We start from the raw sequence: 16745 nt of genomic DNA on the forward strand, positions 1-16745 counted from the left end.
GGTAAATAAAGCGGTGGGTGAATTGCCTTCTTCCAGTTTCACATCATCTAAAGAGCAGGAGTGGTCACTGTGTGTGTTATTTATGATAAAATTAAAAGTGCTTTTGGAAATTAGATGCCTGGATAATATTCTAAAGATTCATGTTAAAATGATCTGGGATATATTAAGTCAAATCTTCACTATCCAGTAATGGCTGATTGCAGTGTGTTTTTCATGATTATATATAATACCAAAAAAGAGCCTTGTGAGCTCAGTCCATAGCTAACATTGTGCATTTGATGGTTTATCTACTAAAAATGTATGACCACGCTCAGGTGCTGCTTTCACTGAAATCAATCTGTTTTCTTTCTGTGAATTTTTATGTCTCAGTTCACTTTTTCAAATATATTTATTTTCAAGCAAGTTTCTTTTTTTTATTGAGCTCTGTGTATTATGTAACATGAAAGAAAACAACAAGTGAACAAACTGAGTGTAAAAATAATGTTTGTGTGTATGTCTGTGAAATGTGACTAAATGTGTTGCCACAACTGGCTTTAATCTGTGTAAACAAAGTGCATCTAGGGCTCTATAATTTATTTATTTATTTTTATGCATGTGTTTCAGCTGCAGGATGAATTAATCTTCAGCAAATATGCTGTGCCGATTGCGTTTATTACTCATAGCTGTACTTTTGGTGAACAAAAATCTATTTAAGGATCTAACTGGGTCAAACTGCTTTTCATTAGAATTATTGCTCAACACTTAAATTCATCAGGTAAAACAAACATGAAACAAAATAACACCTTTTACATGGTGATCGTTTAAAAACACTTAAAAGTTTGACATAAAGTCACAACTGTTAACACAATGTTCTGTCAAAGTTTCATGCTGTGAAGTCACCAAGCTTCTTCATAGGAACGGTGATCTAATGGAAACGGACCAGGAAACCAGTGTGAGTGACAAAACCTTTATCTTATCATGGATTGTGATTTGGATGCAGAACTTGAAATCGCAGGCCCCATGAGAGGAGATGATTCTAAGCCTCCCTGCATTTGACTGAAATTAGATTAGTAATACTCTGCTGCACTCAGATGTTTATCCACCCATATTCAGTGATTGATTCATTATCAGACAAATCCCTCACTGATATTACAGCCATGGGGAACAACATCTGACAAATGTATACTCGTTTGCTTTTCCCTGATCAAAGCGCAAGAGGTAAATCTGGTTTAAATCTGCATAAGAGACCATTTTATTGCTTTATTTATATATATATTTTTACTTGATCTCAAATCACATCTAAGCCACTGTATCAGATTTTGAGAGAGAGTTACATCCGTTTGCAATTTTTAGTCCGAAAGTGTAAAATAATCGTGCATCCAAAGATAGCACAAGGTGTTTTGGTCCAGCTCTATTCAGGATTGTTGTCTCTCCTCAGGGACCAAACCTGTCTATACTAATACATTCATCTGCCTCCAGCTGAGAATGTAGCTCAGGAAGAGGTGAGCCAGGCTGCAACCAGGTGCATTTGGGACTTTATCTGTGCCTGCTTTTATCACCTGTCCTCTTACTAGCACTCTCACCGATCTATCCCTGAGCCTAATTGTGTCTGCACAGCCTCCTCTGTGGCTTTATATCTGTCCATTATCGGCCCTGTCCAATTTATCTGCACATTTCTTCAGCGGGCATTGTCTGCTGAACAAATCTCTCCTGTCTCTACAGAGCCACTGGGAATGATCCCACTGTGAAAAGGAATACACAGAGGAGGAAAACACAGGGAGATGTGAGATGGGCTTCTGCACTCACTGACACACAGCTTGGCCTCTCTGATACTTCAACAACCCCCTGCAGTGTTAAAAATAACCAGCTCTTCATCTGACTGACCAGACAGACTGGGACTTCAAGGGAGTATTATCTCACTGGCATTTGTTCAACAACTAGGAAGACAGACAACACACGGATGCACGCACACACACAGACATTCACACAGACATAAACAGATAAAGAGCAAGCATGACAGATACAGAAAGAAAACATTGGAATGCTAATATTACACAAAGGGGATGAAGCTGAAACTCTTATTTTCACCAGTGACCAGGCAACGTTTTAAAACTGTTGCACAGTTTTAATTCCCATTGGACATTTCTTATTCTTTTTGACATTCTGCTCCAGTGCTTAACTTTCAACATATTTTCTATGGGTAGTTTTTTTAAAGAGAAATGAGAAAAACTTGACACAGTTTGATCAGTCACTGTCTTGGAGGGTAACACTAAAACCTGTTAGTTGCTGTCATCTTAAGATTGAGCTAACGTAATTGTTTTGATTTGCAAAAAGGAGGCACTTAAAAAAAAAAAAAGTATGTTCCCCCTTTTGTAACAGGATCTAAAAATTAGTTTGAAATAGAAGTCCTCACATTCAATATTTCCATAAAGGAAATCCAAAGCAGAGAGAATATTGAGGCAATTATTACTCAACTAAATCATTTGACCTATTCAAACAATACACTGAAGGTAACATGAGGGCTTTTTAAATGATTAAATGTAGCTCCTACAAATTGTAGAGAGACTCTCTAATTATCTGATGAAGAATTTTTTTCATCTTAATTTTAAGATACACTGCAGATAAAATCAAACAAACAAACAAACAAAACACTACACAAATCTCCCATGTAAGGAGTATAGATTCTTGTTTGTCTGTTATCTGATGACCTCTTCTGGTCAATGTGAGAATTGCAGTAATAGGTGCTTAAAAAACGTAAAGCAGAAATATTTCCAAAATATAATTCTTTATTTAAGGTATCCATTATTACATGTATGTGAATTCCTTTACTGATCATAGTGGTTGTGATGGTACATTTTAGCCTTACAAAAATGTATGAAAAAAGTTTTTTTGTTTTTTTTTTAAAAAAGCAACATTAACACAGTCTTATTTCTGAATAGTAGAAAACAATATCTCTCCTGAAACATATTTACAATATGGTTGCAAAAGAAGACATCAAATTTAATTCTGTTACATAAAAATGTATTTACATCTAAATATCTCACTGCTTTTATGTGCAGATAATAAATGCTTAGTTTAGTTAAGTTAAACATACTTACAGGACAGGTAATGTACTTTCATTTGAGTGTATAAATACTTACATATTTCCTGTCTTTTATCTGTGGTTTTAAGGATCATTGGTCATTTTGGGAAAATCCACATTATACCTAAGAGGATGATTTTCCATTCTGTCACAACAATGAGAGAGTTAGACAATGAGTACAAAACTATGTTAACTGTTTTGTGATAATTAAAAATAACTGGCCTAAACCTTAACTAACTGAAGGCAATAAATATAAATGTAGCCCCCTCATTTATAGAGGTATTAAGTATCATGGTGGGTGAATGTTTGCGTATGCAAAAAATATAACATTTGGTACAAGAGGCTCTAGATGCTTCTACACAAAGTCATATGGTTTTAATATGATACAGACACCGAGTGAGTGATTAGATCAAAATATGGTAATGATATGCACTTCATTTGTTGGAATGTGGTGCAAAATCCCTTCTGGTGTTTTCAATCCAGTTTCCTCGTTTCAGTCTAGAAATCCTGCTTCAGTTTTTCAATGCTGAAGTCGTCGTGATCCAGTTTGGAGAGAGTCTTCCTTATTCGCAAGGCTGTAAGGCGGGCTGTTGGGTTCTGGTACCAGCACTCCTTCATGACCTTCACGATGGCTGACAATATCTTAAAAAGACAGAAAAAATATAAAACACCACATTTCCAAAATGTAATTGTACTTTTGCGTTCATTTTTATGTCTACTTGTGTGTGTCTATTTATGCCAAATAGCCTACTGGGTGAGAATGGAGTCTGTTGTGCAGACTGGGCCTCTGCTGGTCCACACACACCACCTTTTTCATCTCCTCAAAGCTGGGATCCGAGGGCACCAGGTCAAAGAAGGGTGGACGGTAATCTTCCACAATGCCTAAAAAAAACCCCAAAGTTAAACAGTGGATCACTTGTTCCTCTCTTGTCATTCAGTGGGGTGGTCAAGCAAAATAAGATGTCAGAATTATCAAATTAAAAGCCCAGTGAGGTGTTTTGTTGTGAGGGTTATCTCTTCATACATCTGCGGAACACAAATGTCTTTTCATATAAAGCCTGAAAGAGCACACTCGGAGACTCAGATAGGCTGCGGTGGGAGTTTTGTAAAGCATGTCTCACTAAACAAGAGAACGGGGAGAGATATGAACTCCCTGGTGACTACATTGGGATGGAAATCTGGAAGTCATGCACACACACATGAACGCACACACACGCATACACACACACACACACACACACACACACACACACACACACACACACACACACACACACACACACACAGTCATTGGTGCATGGCTGTGTGCTTGCATATAAAAATTGCATGCACGGGCATCTGGACTATGTACAAGTGAGTGCTGACACCAGATAAGACTGTTTATAATTACTGTAGTGCTAATCATGAGAGAGGATAGCAGAGGCAGACACAGACTAGAAAAACACTGGCCTGCTGAGAGACATGGGACTGGCTGCTTGTTCTATATACTCTACAAAAGCAGACAGACGTGTGACAAAGAACTTGTTTTTAACATGCTCGCTTGTGTGATGCATTAGCTTCATAACAAATTTGTGGATATATACCTACATTTGCTTCCTGAGGTTTAATCTAAGGCCAGATTTTTCTGCTAATGGATGGAAAGGCATAACATTAAAAACAGATCACTGTTAACCTACCATTGACAACAGTCCTGCGGGTAATTTCCCAAAAGACCAGCCCGAGAGCCCAGATGTCAGTTTGCTTATAGGACTCAAAAACATCCACACGGATAGTTTCATCCAGCACCTCAGGGGCCATGTAGCGCTTGGTCCCCACGCGAGGGTTATTGCCCATATCGAGGTAGTCATGGGACTGAGAGTGTATCACTGCTAAACCTGAGGAACGAATGAACACAGAAAAAGCTTTTAATTTACAGTACAATACACACTACAAAATGCATCTTTAAAGAGCTCTTTCTCTAATCACATTGCTATAAACTGTTAGCAGATTTTGTGAATATCCTTGCAAACCTTACCAAGATCAGCGATGCAGCACTGTCCGTTGCGCTTTACCAGAATATTTCGGCTTTTCAGGTCTCGGTGGGCAATAGCTGGTTTTTCCTGGGAGCTAACAATCTCAGTGTGGAGGTGGACCAGGCCACAGGCCACAGACAGACACATCCTCAAGCAGCTCTCTGGCTCCAAGCTGCTGTACTGCAAGAAATCGTAGAGAGACCCGAGCTCATGATAGTGGGTGACGAGCCACAGCTGGGTACTGGAATTCTTGGATGTCATGTCGGAGGCTATGAAACCTAAAAAGCAAAAGCAAACAGAGAAAATGTTGCTGTTTGAATGTTTTTTCTTTAAGGTGCAATTTCTTTTCTTTGGAGGCGAAGGACTGGTGTCATACCGAGTATGTTGTCGTGTCGCAGCTGTACAGTATTGTAGATCTCTGTCTCTCTAAACCAGGAGTGCTCATCTCTAGAGGAGAAAATCTTGACGGCGACACTTTCCCCCATCCACGTTCCCCTCCAAACCTCTCCATACCTGCCTTTGCCTACGAACAAAGTGACATCATTAATTGCAAATAAATAGAATAGAATAAAATAGAACAGAGTTTATTTGAACGTGCAAATATAACAAAAATTAAAAGAAAGAAAAACTTCTCAACACGCGCACACACACACACACACACACACACACACACACACACACACACACACACACACACACACACACACACACACACACACATACATACAAAAGTAAAGACATCAAGCTGTCATGAATATCTCTATATCCCATACAATTTTCATGCTTGACCACATTTCCAGAATATAATTTTACTTGTGTGTTCAGAAAAAGTAGAGAAATGAGACTGACCAACACACTCAACAAGTGAGATTTGCCTGGCCATAGTTCTCTGGACAAGATACGGAAGCCCTGTCCCACTCCCTGATGTACAAAACTCATCATAGATATTCTGTTGAGAGAAAAGAAGACAGGCAGGCATTTAAAATCCACACATAACAACTAAAAGATAGGAAAGTTTTCCTGTATTCTGTCTGACGTCAGCCATGAAACGTCTCTTACGCCATATGTGGGGTCATCTCCACTGGGGACTTTGAGTATTTTGACATCATGGCCTTCAACATCTTGTAGTCTGTGGGCTGCACGTCGGAAGCGCAGGAGTAGTATCAGGCCAAAGACACAGGCAGTAACAAATAAGAACAGCAGGAACAGGGGGATCCACAGCTCTAGGCGACCAGCTTCTGGGGGTGTCGGTGTCGAGTCCCCATCTGGAAACACAGAAGAAGTCAGGAACATACACACATATAGACACAAAGAAACTGAAAAGATTTCTTAATACTCATGAGATAAAATTCAAGTGGCATGACATTGATATGCTCTTACTGACCACAAGGGGGAACCAGCTGCTATCTAAAGGGAAGCTACAGAAATATAAGTACAAAACAGTGCTAGATGTTAAGTGAACTGTGGAGATGAGACAGAGGCCCAACTGAAATAAGACAAAAGCATGATTTACAGGGGCACACTAGCTCTTGGTTTCTTGGATAATGTGATGTTCCAGTATTGAAAAAGAAGGGCTTTAGGTACTGACTTATGTTTGGAGGCACTGTGATGTTGGAGTTGCAGTTGTCCTCTCTGCAGCACTTCGTAAAGTAGCTGGGGAAGGAGGAGTAGCACTGCACTTTGGTGTTCTCACTGAAACAGCCCAACTCCTCATATCCGTCTTTCATCCAGGTATAAAAACAATAATCTCCCCTGCACATTTCATTTTTACATGTGCCTTTGTTATTTTTGCAGGCACACAGCAGATTCCCATCATCTGTGGTGTCTGGAAAATACATGAAATCAGCACTGAAACAAGTTGGAAGACAGGGGTCATATAATAACACAAATTACGTCCAGTAAAACAAAGCCAAAAACACATGAAATTCAAGTATTCCATCTTTGTTTTGAAAGAAACTGTAAAAATTCTAAACTCTACTTCCTCAAATATAATTAAGTAAATAATTGTTATAGAAAAAAAGTTTTTAGACAGGTCTAAGATACAGATACTTTTTATATTTTAAATCGCCGTATTTTTGAACTATGATACTAAAAAGGACTCAGTGGATGGATAGGGTAACATATAACTTTAAATGTTAAAGTATAGCATGTGTGCACGAAAAGCCACAAAACACCTTTTGCTATAATTGTGTTATAAAAAACCCAAAACAAGCAGAACTCTGCAGAAACCATAAATAGTTTACGGTGCTGCAAACATTTTTGGAAGCTAAGAGGAAGACAGACTGTGATATAGCTCCGCCAGCCCTGCAGTTGGCATTTGACTATCTTCACCAGGCACTCGTTTATTCTGCCATTTCACGTCTGACAGGTATTGCACAGCCTTCTTGTCTCAACTTGCTTTCTGGAAACAACTACTTATGTTTATGACAACCAGCAGACTGAACCATCCAGTCTATGTGCAGGCTGCAGATGCAAAACAATACCTGTGAGGCGCATTCTCAGTGGGTTCTGCAGTGCAATCAGACCCTTCACATTAGTCTAATCTGATTTAGTGTCAGAACCAAAAATACTCTGTAATGCACCTTTAATTGAATGAAACAAAGGGAATGTCCTTACAGTAGTGAAGATTATTTTCTACATCCGACCGCCAACTCACCTCCATGGATGGCAGACGTCCACAAAATAACTCCAGCTATCAACCCTGTGAGCACAGCAGAGCTTCCCATCTCTGAAAAAGCAGGAAAACCAAAATATTACCAAAAATATTACCAGGTAACGTAATTACATAATGAAAAAAACAATTGGTGATGTTTAATTATTAGGAGCTGTCTCAAAATCCAAAGGTTTAGGTAAAAAAAAAAGTCAGTTGGGTAATTAATATTATGAATTCCGCTTAAAATTTGCATACAGTTACTGAACAGCGGCTGAACAGGGGTTAAAGCTCAGACTCTGAGGAGGAAGCAATGAGGTAAAAAAAACAGTCAAAGGGCCCAGCCTGTCTGCCTGTGCTGTAATTGCATTGGGTGGGAAAAGGGGTCTTAGGGGAAGCAGGCTGTTCAGAGTGTTTGTGTATGTGTGCTATGCTACCCAGGCTCCAAGCCCGCCGACTCCAAGACTACCCCTGTCGCAGAGTAAATGTTGATGGCTATGCTTCCTGCTATTGAGTGGCCCCACCCAGCTGGCCGGCGAGACTCAGGTCTGCTCATTGTTTAGAGCTGCACTGCTGAGAGTCACGCAATAAGAAGGCATCACATAAAAGTCAGCCTCTCTTGCTCCTCGGACCTCTAACGTTGATAGCAAGCATGAACTTAAACCTGTTAGATTAAACTATTAAAAGTTGCAAAATATTAAATAAACAATGAAATGTGAATTTTAATTTCGAACTCTAGAAACACATTGGGAAATGTTGGAGCAGTGGCATGTTTAGCTCTATGTCATATCACCTCCTCTTTTAACAACATGATGTATGTGTTTTGTTACCGAGGAAACCGATGGCTATGTTTTCAGCAAATCAGCAGTTTGAGGTCTCATTTCATAATGTGCTAAACGTTTTCAGTGGGTGACGGAATTGAAGTGCAGTCAGGCCAGTTCATTACCTGGACTCTTTTACTAGAGTGCCATGCTTCAGCTTGTCATAGTATATATTTATCCAAAATTGGTATGTTTTAAGGTTACAGATGTTCACAGATGTTCAGGTATGTATATTAATAGACAGCATACCATCATGGATGCTTAGGTTTGAACTTTCTAATCAGCCAGTCACATGGCAGCAAATCAGTGCATTTAGGCACATAGTCAAGATGGTCAAGATGACCCGCTAGAATTCTAGTCAAGCATCAGAATTGATGGGGAAGAAAGGTGATTTAAGTGGTTTGAGCGTGACACGGTTGTTGGTGCCTGACTGGCTGGTCTAAGCATTTCAGAAACTGCTGATCTACTAAGATTTTCCCACACATCCATTTCTAGTGTTTACAGAGACTGGTCCAAGAAAAGAGAAAATATGGACCCAGTATCTGGGCAAAAATGTCTTCTTGATGCCAGAAGTCAGACAAGAATAGACAGACTGTTTGAAGCCGACAAGACGCAACTGTAACTCAAATAACCATTCGCTACAATCAGTTATGCAAAAGAGCATCTCTGAATGGACAACACATTGGTTTGAAGCAGACGGACAACCGCAGCAGAAGATCACACCAGGTAAAAATTGGACAACAGAAAATGAGAAAAATGCTGTTTGGTCTAATGAGTCTTGATTTCTGCCGCAGCATTCAGATGGTAGGGTCAGTTACAGAAAGCATATTTGTTGATCATGTCAATACTGTTCATGACCACAATGAACCCAGTTCCCACAGGATAACGCGCCATGTCACAAAGCTCAGATCATCTCACAGTTACCAGATCTCAGTCAAGGGGATTCCCTCTTGGATGTTGTGATTTGCATGTTGGACATGCAGCAAACAATTCCCCAGCAACTGTGTGATGCTATCGTGTCAATATGGGCCAGAATCTGTGAGCAGTGCTTCCAGAAGCTTGTTGAATCGTTGCTACAAATTGCTTAAAGCAGTTCAGAAGGCAAAACGCAGTCCAATTTGATACTAACAATCAGTAACTTGTTAGTATGGGTGGTGAGTGTATTTTTTTTTAAATAAACAGAAGATTTAAAAGGTTTCTAACCCAACTGAGATGCAGCAGATAACAGCAGTCACTCATTCAGTGTTGTTTGCACGAATAATTCTAATAATCAGGCTAAAGGCTGTTTTCTGTTTCCCTTCCCTTTAATTAATTAGGAATTTACTACTGACTGCTTGCACGTGACATGTTTATGTAACACGATAAACTGTAGCTACACTAGGAATCACCAAAAGTCAATGTTCAAACTGTGGCACACTCTGCTGTGAGAATTATAAAAGACAAAGCACGTGTGACTTTGCAGCAGCCACATCACTCAGCATTAGTTCTAGGCTCACTTCAAGGCTTTGGTGTTTAATAACAGGCGCACAGCTCTCCTTTTTTCAACTTTAAGCCTTCACAGCATCTGCAAATTGTAGCTGCAGAAAAACCTAAGTTGCACACACTTGCACATGCTGGCACACTGTGTAAATTACACAGAAGTTATGCTTTAAAAAAGGGGGTTACAGAAAAGCCTTCTTCGTTTAATATTTAGTATCCTTGTAAAAATATCTATCCAACTGCACATGTCTCATAGCAGTTAACCGTTGAACTTTGCACATGTGGCAGCAGAACTTTCACATGTCTGCTAAAAACCACGGATATCCCCTTTTAAATTTGGCACATCAAGCCACATATTTTACAGGATGTAGTCACTTTGGTGATTTCATCAAATCATGTCAAATGTCACTGATGAGAAAACAGATGGGTAAAAAATAAAGATGAATATTTGTATATGCTTGGCTTCATTTAAGTGCATCTTTCCTTCAGTTTTACGGAAGATCTTCTTTAAAGTTTCCTATACTTATCAAAGTGTCAAATCAAACATGAAACTTATGACTTATGCTAAGTAAAGATATTTCTGTTTCCTATTGGTTAAAATATCACACTAAAATGATCTTTATACATTCTTTGCATCTACGGTTCAAGCTCAGTGCACGACAACCCGCTGCACACAGCTCTGGCACACTAAAACCACAAGCTATATTCTACCAAACAGCAAAGCGTACTTCCTGAATCACTCAGACTGAATGTAAACTGTGTTAAATCTGTGGGTCCAGGAGAAGAATAGGATAAACACAACTACTCCTACACAATGTTCTTATTCTCAGTGGACAACTGTTTCTTATTTCTCTGGATGTAATTTTACCATGCACTGGGCCCTAATATGAGAGTGCAGTAATCATGACCTCAATCGTAGGCAGCCTAACTTTATGCTCCAGCAAACTTCCTCTCTAAGCTCTCTCCTGTTTGTCTCCATTCTGTCCTAAAACTACACAGGGGAAAAGATCCATTGACATCTCTTCCTGTCATCTACAGAGAGGCAGATCTCTCATTCCATCTCGATGAACTGTGTAGTTAAGAGCTGGATTGGAAGGAACAGCAAAGGAGTCTCAAACTTCCTTTCTGCTGGGCCTCGTTTCACCCCCAAAAAACACCAACAAACCCCCCCCCCCAAAACTTTTAACTATGACTGAGGAAAGTAACTTTAAGCAGAGTTACTGTAAAAGCTTTTATTCTCAGCTTAAACATCACATTCAGTCATTTTAATGTTTAACCTTTGCGTGTAATCCAGTGATTGTCATCAACTGCCAGTAACCGTGACAGCACTGTGCCTTCTTTTCAAGACAAGCTTGGAAGGATTTATGGGTTACTCAATGCTCCTAACATGCATACCTACAATAAAGGTTGGTCAGAGAATTGAAAAGACAAATAAAATACTATTGTACCTCACACATACGGTGCACAGAGAGTGGCCTTTGCTTCTCAAGAAGAAGAAGAAAGAAAAAAAAATGCAAGAAGATCTTGGTATGAGTGATGCATCCTGAAGAGATCAGCAACAGCACCCACTTGGAAAGAACCTATGTCACTTTTACAATGAGCTGCAGCCAAAAGACACTTCCTGTGTGTGGATGTGTGTAAATCTTTGTACGCAAATGTCTGTATGCAAGTGTCATTCTGCACACTTCAAAATGAATGAACTTTTCACCTTAAAAGATTTGTTAGACAAAAAGGTCACAAGGCATATGCCAGTGGTTCAGGAAGTACCCACATCCTTATTTGGGTAAAAATAGCCAAGCGTGAATGAATAAACCCTGTTTATGAAAGAAAATCTGTATTTTTAGTAAGTGTGCAAAGATATTATCAGTAAAGCACTCTTTCTTTTTAAGTTTAGGAAGTGGACCAATGTTTTCTATCAATGTTACATTAAAATAAAATTGCAATACAGTGATACAATTAAATGACGTAGGTGGTCAGTGAATGCTGTTTTTTTAACTACTTCAAATGGGCCTACGAATGAGATGAATGTTTCTCTATACATATTCATATTTATAAGGTGATGATATAAAACATAGGATATGTTAAATCCTTATGTTTAAGGTATGAAACAACTACAGAGTGACCACTACCTGAGTTTTAGGACTGACACAGATAATAAAATACCACAACAAGCCACATTTGACACGTAACACACGCAGGGCCGGGAAAAGTAAGCCACCTCTAAAATCAAGTCTACTAGACCACAATTTTTGCTGTGGGCTATTTAAATTGGGCGTAGTGCTCAGTTGCATAGAAATAGATAAAGGTAGTTCACCGTGGCTGTCCTGAGCCACAATATAACAGATTAGCTATGATAACAAAAACACGCAGAGTAATAAGAAACAAATAAATCTGTTAAAAATCAGTTAAAATCTGTAAATGCTGTTAATTTTGATTTAAAGATCAGGCCATTTGACACCTGTTCACATCTGGAAACACGTGGATTGATGTAAGCCGCTGTCAAAAGGTAACTTTTAATCCGGTGTTACAGTGCTACAAGCTTCATAATAATAAATCAGTGAACAGAATAAAAAGAAAACATACCCACAACCATTACCTGTTTTCTGCTCGTGTTGTTTTTGTGTTTTTTAACTTGACAGATGTAAACGCCTCACGTCTCCCATATCAAAGACTGCTTCAAGCGCTTCTCATTGGTCCAAGTTTTGTCAACGATAGGTAGAAGAAAGCTTTAAAACGCCAACAGCTTCATTTTCCCTCCGTCTACACGGCCCTAATGCAGATGTTTCCCCTCACAACTCTCATCCTTCGCCGCTTCGATGACGACTAAACGACGTTTTTGAGAAAAGTACGTCCTTTTTTTCCTTCACCCCTTCACGGCCCCCTCGAATTAAAGTTAAAAACCGTAAATACACACACTTCTTAAAAGAAAAAAAGGAAAAAGGGTGGCAGCGTGGCAGAAGTGAAAATGAAAAGGCTGCTGGTTGAGTCCTGACAGGGGGACAAGCTGTAACTATCTCATCTCGGTCCAAATCTGCGCTGATAAACCGAGAGCACAAACCGCCGTCTTTTTGGAACCACACTCCTTCCGCTTTCTGACTGCCTCCCTTACTCACTAAGTAAGAACACTTTGGTTCTTGTCTGCGTTCCTGATTTAAAGCCAAGATTGCAGATTTTTAAATAGTATACAGTTCTGTCCCACCCCTTATTGTCCCACCGCACAGGGTCTGCTCGGCCTGGAATGTGTTCTCATAGCGGTTTTCCTGTTGCTTGCTAAACCTCTCATTTTCCTTTTCCCCTGTGTCTGCGCCGCACCGAAAGGAATGCGCTTCAAAGACCCCTCTATGATACAATAATATTATTGCAAGTGAAGCCAAGAAGAAGCTAGCGCTTATTTATCTATTTTATCAGCTGTTAAAAATCAAAATTCTGCTTTTGTATGAGTTCAGAAGCCACTGCAGGGTTTATCCTAAACTTGAGATCCCGTTTAGACTGTTCTCAATACATTTCATGTAATAGATGTCTAGTGTGTCTGTTTTCTTGCAACAACCAATTCAAAAAACCTTGTCAAAAATGTAAATATCAGGTCCAGCACTTCTGCTGTTGAACAGTCTGTGAATACTCAATATTTAATGCATTATTTCTTGTCCACCTGGTGGCAGCACAAACAGGCTGTCACTACAACAGCCACATATTAGAAAGTTTTCAAGCTATGCTACTGTCCCGCAACTAGTGTATACATCTATCTTTGAAATATGTAATTTTAATTAAATTTCAGTTTCATTTATATAGCATCAAAGCTACTGTCACCCTAAGCTTTATATTGTAAGGTAAAGGCCATACAACACTTAGCAATAGCGCCCTATGAGCAAGCACTTGGCGAAAGTGAGAAGGCAAAGCTGCTTTTTAACAGGAAGATAGAACCAGGATCAGGAAGGGGCGGCCGAGAAGAAATAGAGGGAGATGGGACAAAAGAGACACAAGAAACCCAGCAGCCTAGGCCTATTGCAGTATAACTAAGGGAGGATTCAGGGTCATGGCGATCCAGCCTGGTTAAAAATTAAAGTTTTAAGCCTAATCTTAAAAGTAGAAATGGTGTCTGTCTCCTGAATCCAAACTGGGAGTCGGTCCTACTGTAGCTAGGGCTGAAAACAAATAGCTCTATTGGGACAATATGATACTATGATATGATAAAATGCATTACTCTGTTTTGGTCTCTGCTAATTTCTGACAGAAATATGTGACTCTTTAGCTGCTAAAACATGGTTTGTTATGTACTGTCACCTCACAGCATGGAACAATCAACTGGCTGAGGCCTCTCTGTGTCACCTTTGCATGTTCTCCTTGTGCCTGCATGGATTACCCTTGATTCCTACTACAGTCCAAAGACAGGTTAGTTTCACTGATGAGTTTAAACTCATCAGTGATGAGTAAATGTTTTCTTGCATGGTTTCTCTGTGCTAGCTCTGTGTTACACTGTTGGCTTGTCCAGGGTGTATCACCAACGCTTGTATTTGTGATAGGCCCTGACCCCAACATGGATAAACAGTTTAAAAAAGCAAGGCTGTATGAAACTGGCACGTTGTTTTGGCAAAAAAAGAATGCAAAGTGAAAATATGAACATGCTTGATTTTATCATCATTTTTCACTTCTAATTGCCACATTGTAATGTTTTTCAGAGAACAATGGCTAGCAAACCTAGCTCGAGATTCAGAGATATGGTGAAAAACATGATTTGACAATGAACAACTAGAGCAGACTGGCAGACTGTGGACGAACTCAGTGCTTTCAGGGTTGTTTGGACAATGTTTGGACAATGGGGCACCTTGATCGCTTGAGTGTTGAGGGTTAACAGACATGTTGAACTCTGCATATGCATCTTTATGCGTCATGCAAGTCAAACTTTAAGTAGCAATGAGCAAAACAAATTGTTAATGGAAGGTGACCTTAAGACATATGTTTCCTTTAAGAAATATATCCTGCTTCTCTGGATGTCTAATGTATGTGGTGGGAATTACTGTGTGGGTTACATGTCCACTCAAGCTGGGTATAGCATATTTGTGGTCAGCAGTCATTGTGTGTCTTAAGTGGCAAATACATTGCTGCCAGAGAGGCTGCACAGTGTGACATTACTTCATTTAACAGCGCCTGAGAGAGATGTCTTCATGTCTGTAATATGAATTCCCCTCCTGGTTCTCAGGCGTCATAATCTCTCCTTTTTGGCTTACGGCAGCAGACACAGCTGGAAGCTCTCACATCAGCTGTCATGTACAAGAGAGCAAATTGTTCTTTTTGAATTCAGCAGTTATATTTTCTTTCCCACTAATCTCTGAGATTTGAAGAGCTTGTTTCCTCTGGGATTTTCTTAAAGAGTCTCTGTTTTTTGAATAATCTAGAGTACAGGAAGTGTTAGTTGATAAAAAAAAAAAAAAAGCAAATTGTTGATAAAGAAATGACCTTTTTGACTTGCTCATTTATATCTTTGAACAGCCAATAACTTAGCCACAGACAGCATGGTGCACACAACACATAAGCTAAAATGTTGCATTAACTTTGGTCATAGTTGCCTTCACAGGGTGGTACTGCGTTCTGAGAGTTTTACTGCTGAACAATCCAAACACCCTGATCCAGTTTATGTGTATAAAGATGTGTGTTTACTGCTTGAGTCTGCATAGACATGGCAAGAGTCTTGTTCTTTCAGTGAACTCTAGAGAGGTACTTATTTTAAGCCTGACCTCAAGTTCCCCTCTGAGGTGGGGAAGTTAGCCACAAACATGACAATGTTCCAATTTTGTTTTTCTGTTTAGCTGTTAGTTCATTGCTGGCTCAATAATCTTCAAAATTAGTCATATAAAACACAATCAGTTTGTTAGGCATAAGATAAGATTGATTTTATGTTATCACCCATGAAAGCTAATTGTTGTGTAACGATATTGCACAGCGGATTAAAAGATTACAGGTCAGAGTTCAAAAGTCATGCAGTGCCACTGCAGCGAGTGCATCATGGGCTTGCTTAAGAAAATCTAGTTAACTTCATTGTGAAAGAGTGATCAAGGTTACGTGCCAGACACGGGGCTCGTCAGTCACATGCAGATCAGGCAGGAAAATGTTACCCTGCCAGTGAGTCTCTTCTATATTTTTCATGAAACAAAACTGCAAGAAGGGGAACGTACCCGTATAAAAGAACTGTTACGAAGGTAACCTTGAATTCTTTTCATGTTCAAGTACTATGCATCACCAAATCACCACTATTCCCAGAATTAAATCCCAGTTTGCTTATGGTTCTGGTTTGGAACAAGCTGGCTGCTGACCTGAGGTCAGTTCTAACTCTGTCTACAGTCAAAAACAAACTTAAAACCTTTTTATGCTCACAGGATTGTATTTAATTTCTATTTTATTAAGGCATAGTAGATCAGGGTAGTTTAAAAATATTTTACGTTAAACATATTGAGTCTCTATGTTTTTAATAATCAACATTACAGCAAGTGTGATATGATTTTAACACAGACCTTTTTCACAATTTTTGAAAGCAAATTGATGATAAAGAGGACATTTTTGACTTGCTCATTAATACTGTTGAATAGCAGGCACAATAGACCTACATATGTGTTTATCTTTTACGTAAAACACATATAGTTAAAGTGTAATCAAATCACCGTATAAATTAAATTGCCATTGCCAAATGGTCACTATGTGATGACACCAAACACTAATATTTTGTCAGT

General features: G+C 39.2%; 1 protein-coding gene across 1 annotated transcript; it reads right to left on the bottom strand.

Annotated features, from left to right (window-relative positions):
- Positions 1-2747: 2747 nt before the first annotated feature.
- Positions 2748-13204, bottom strand: acvrl1 (activin A receptor like type 1). The gene is made up of 10 exons (XM_063464278.1): positions 12620-13204; positions 7730-7801; positions 6662-6898; positions 6133-6338; positions 5923-6022; positions 5450-5596; positions 5076-5351; positions 4738-4935; positions 3813-3943; positions 2748-3703 (listed from the first exon to the last, which is right to left on the bottom strand). Exons 2-10 carry the CDS (start codon positions 7797-7799, stop codon positions 3560-3562), a joined length of 1509 nt encoding a protein of 502 aa, XP_063320348.1. The 5' UTR covers positions 7800-7801; positions 12620-13204; the 3' UTR covers positions 2748-3559.
- Positions 13205-16745: the final 3541 nt, after the last annotated feature.

This window comes from Pelmatolapia mariae, linkage group LG20 (assembly GCF_036321145.2).
Source record: "Pelmatolapia mariae isolate MD_Pm_ZW linkage group LG20, Pm_UMD_F_2, whole genome shotgun sequence".
Classification (NCBI taxonomy): Eukaryota; Metazoa; Chordata; class Actinopteri; order Cichliformes; family Cichlidae; genus Pelmatolapia; species Pelmatolapia mariae.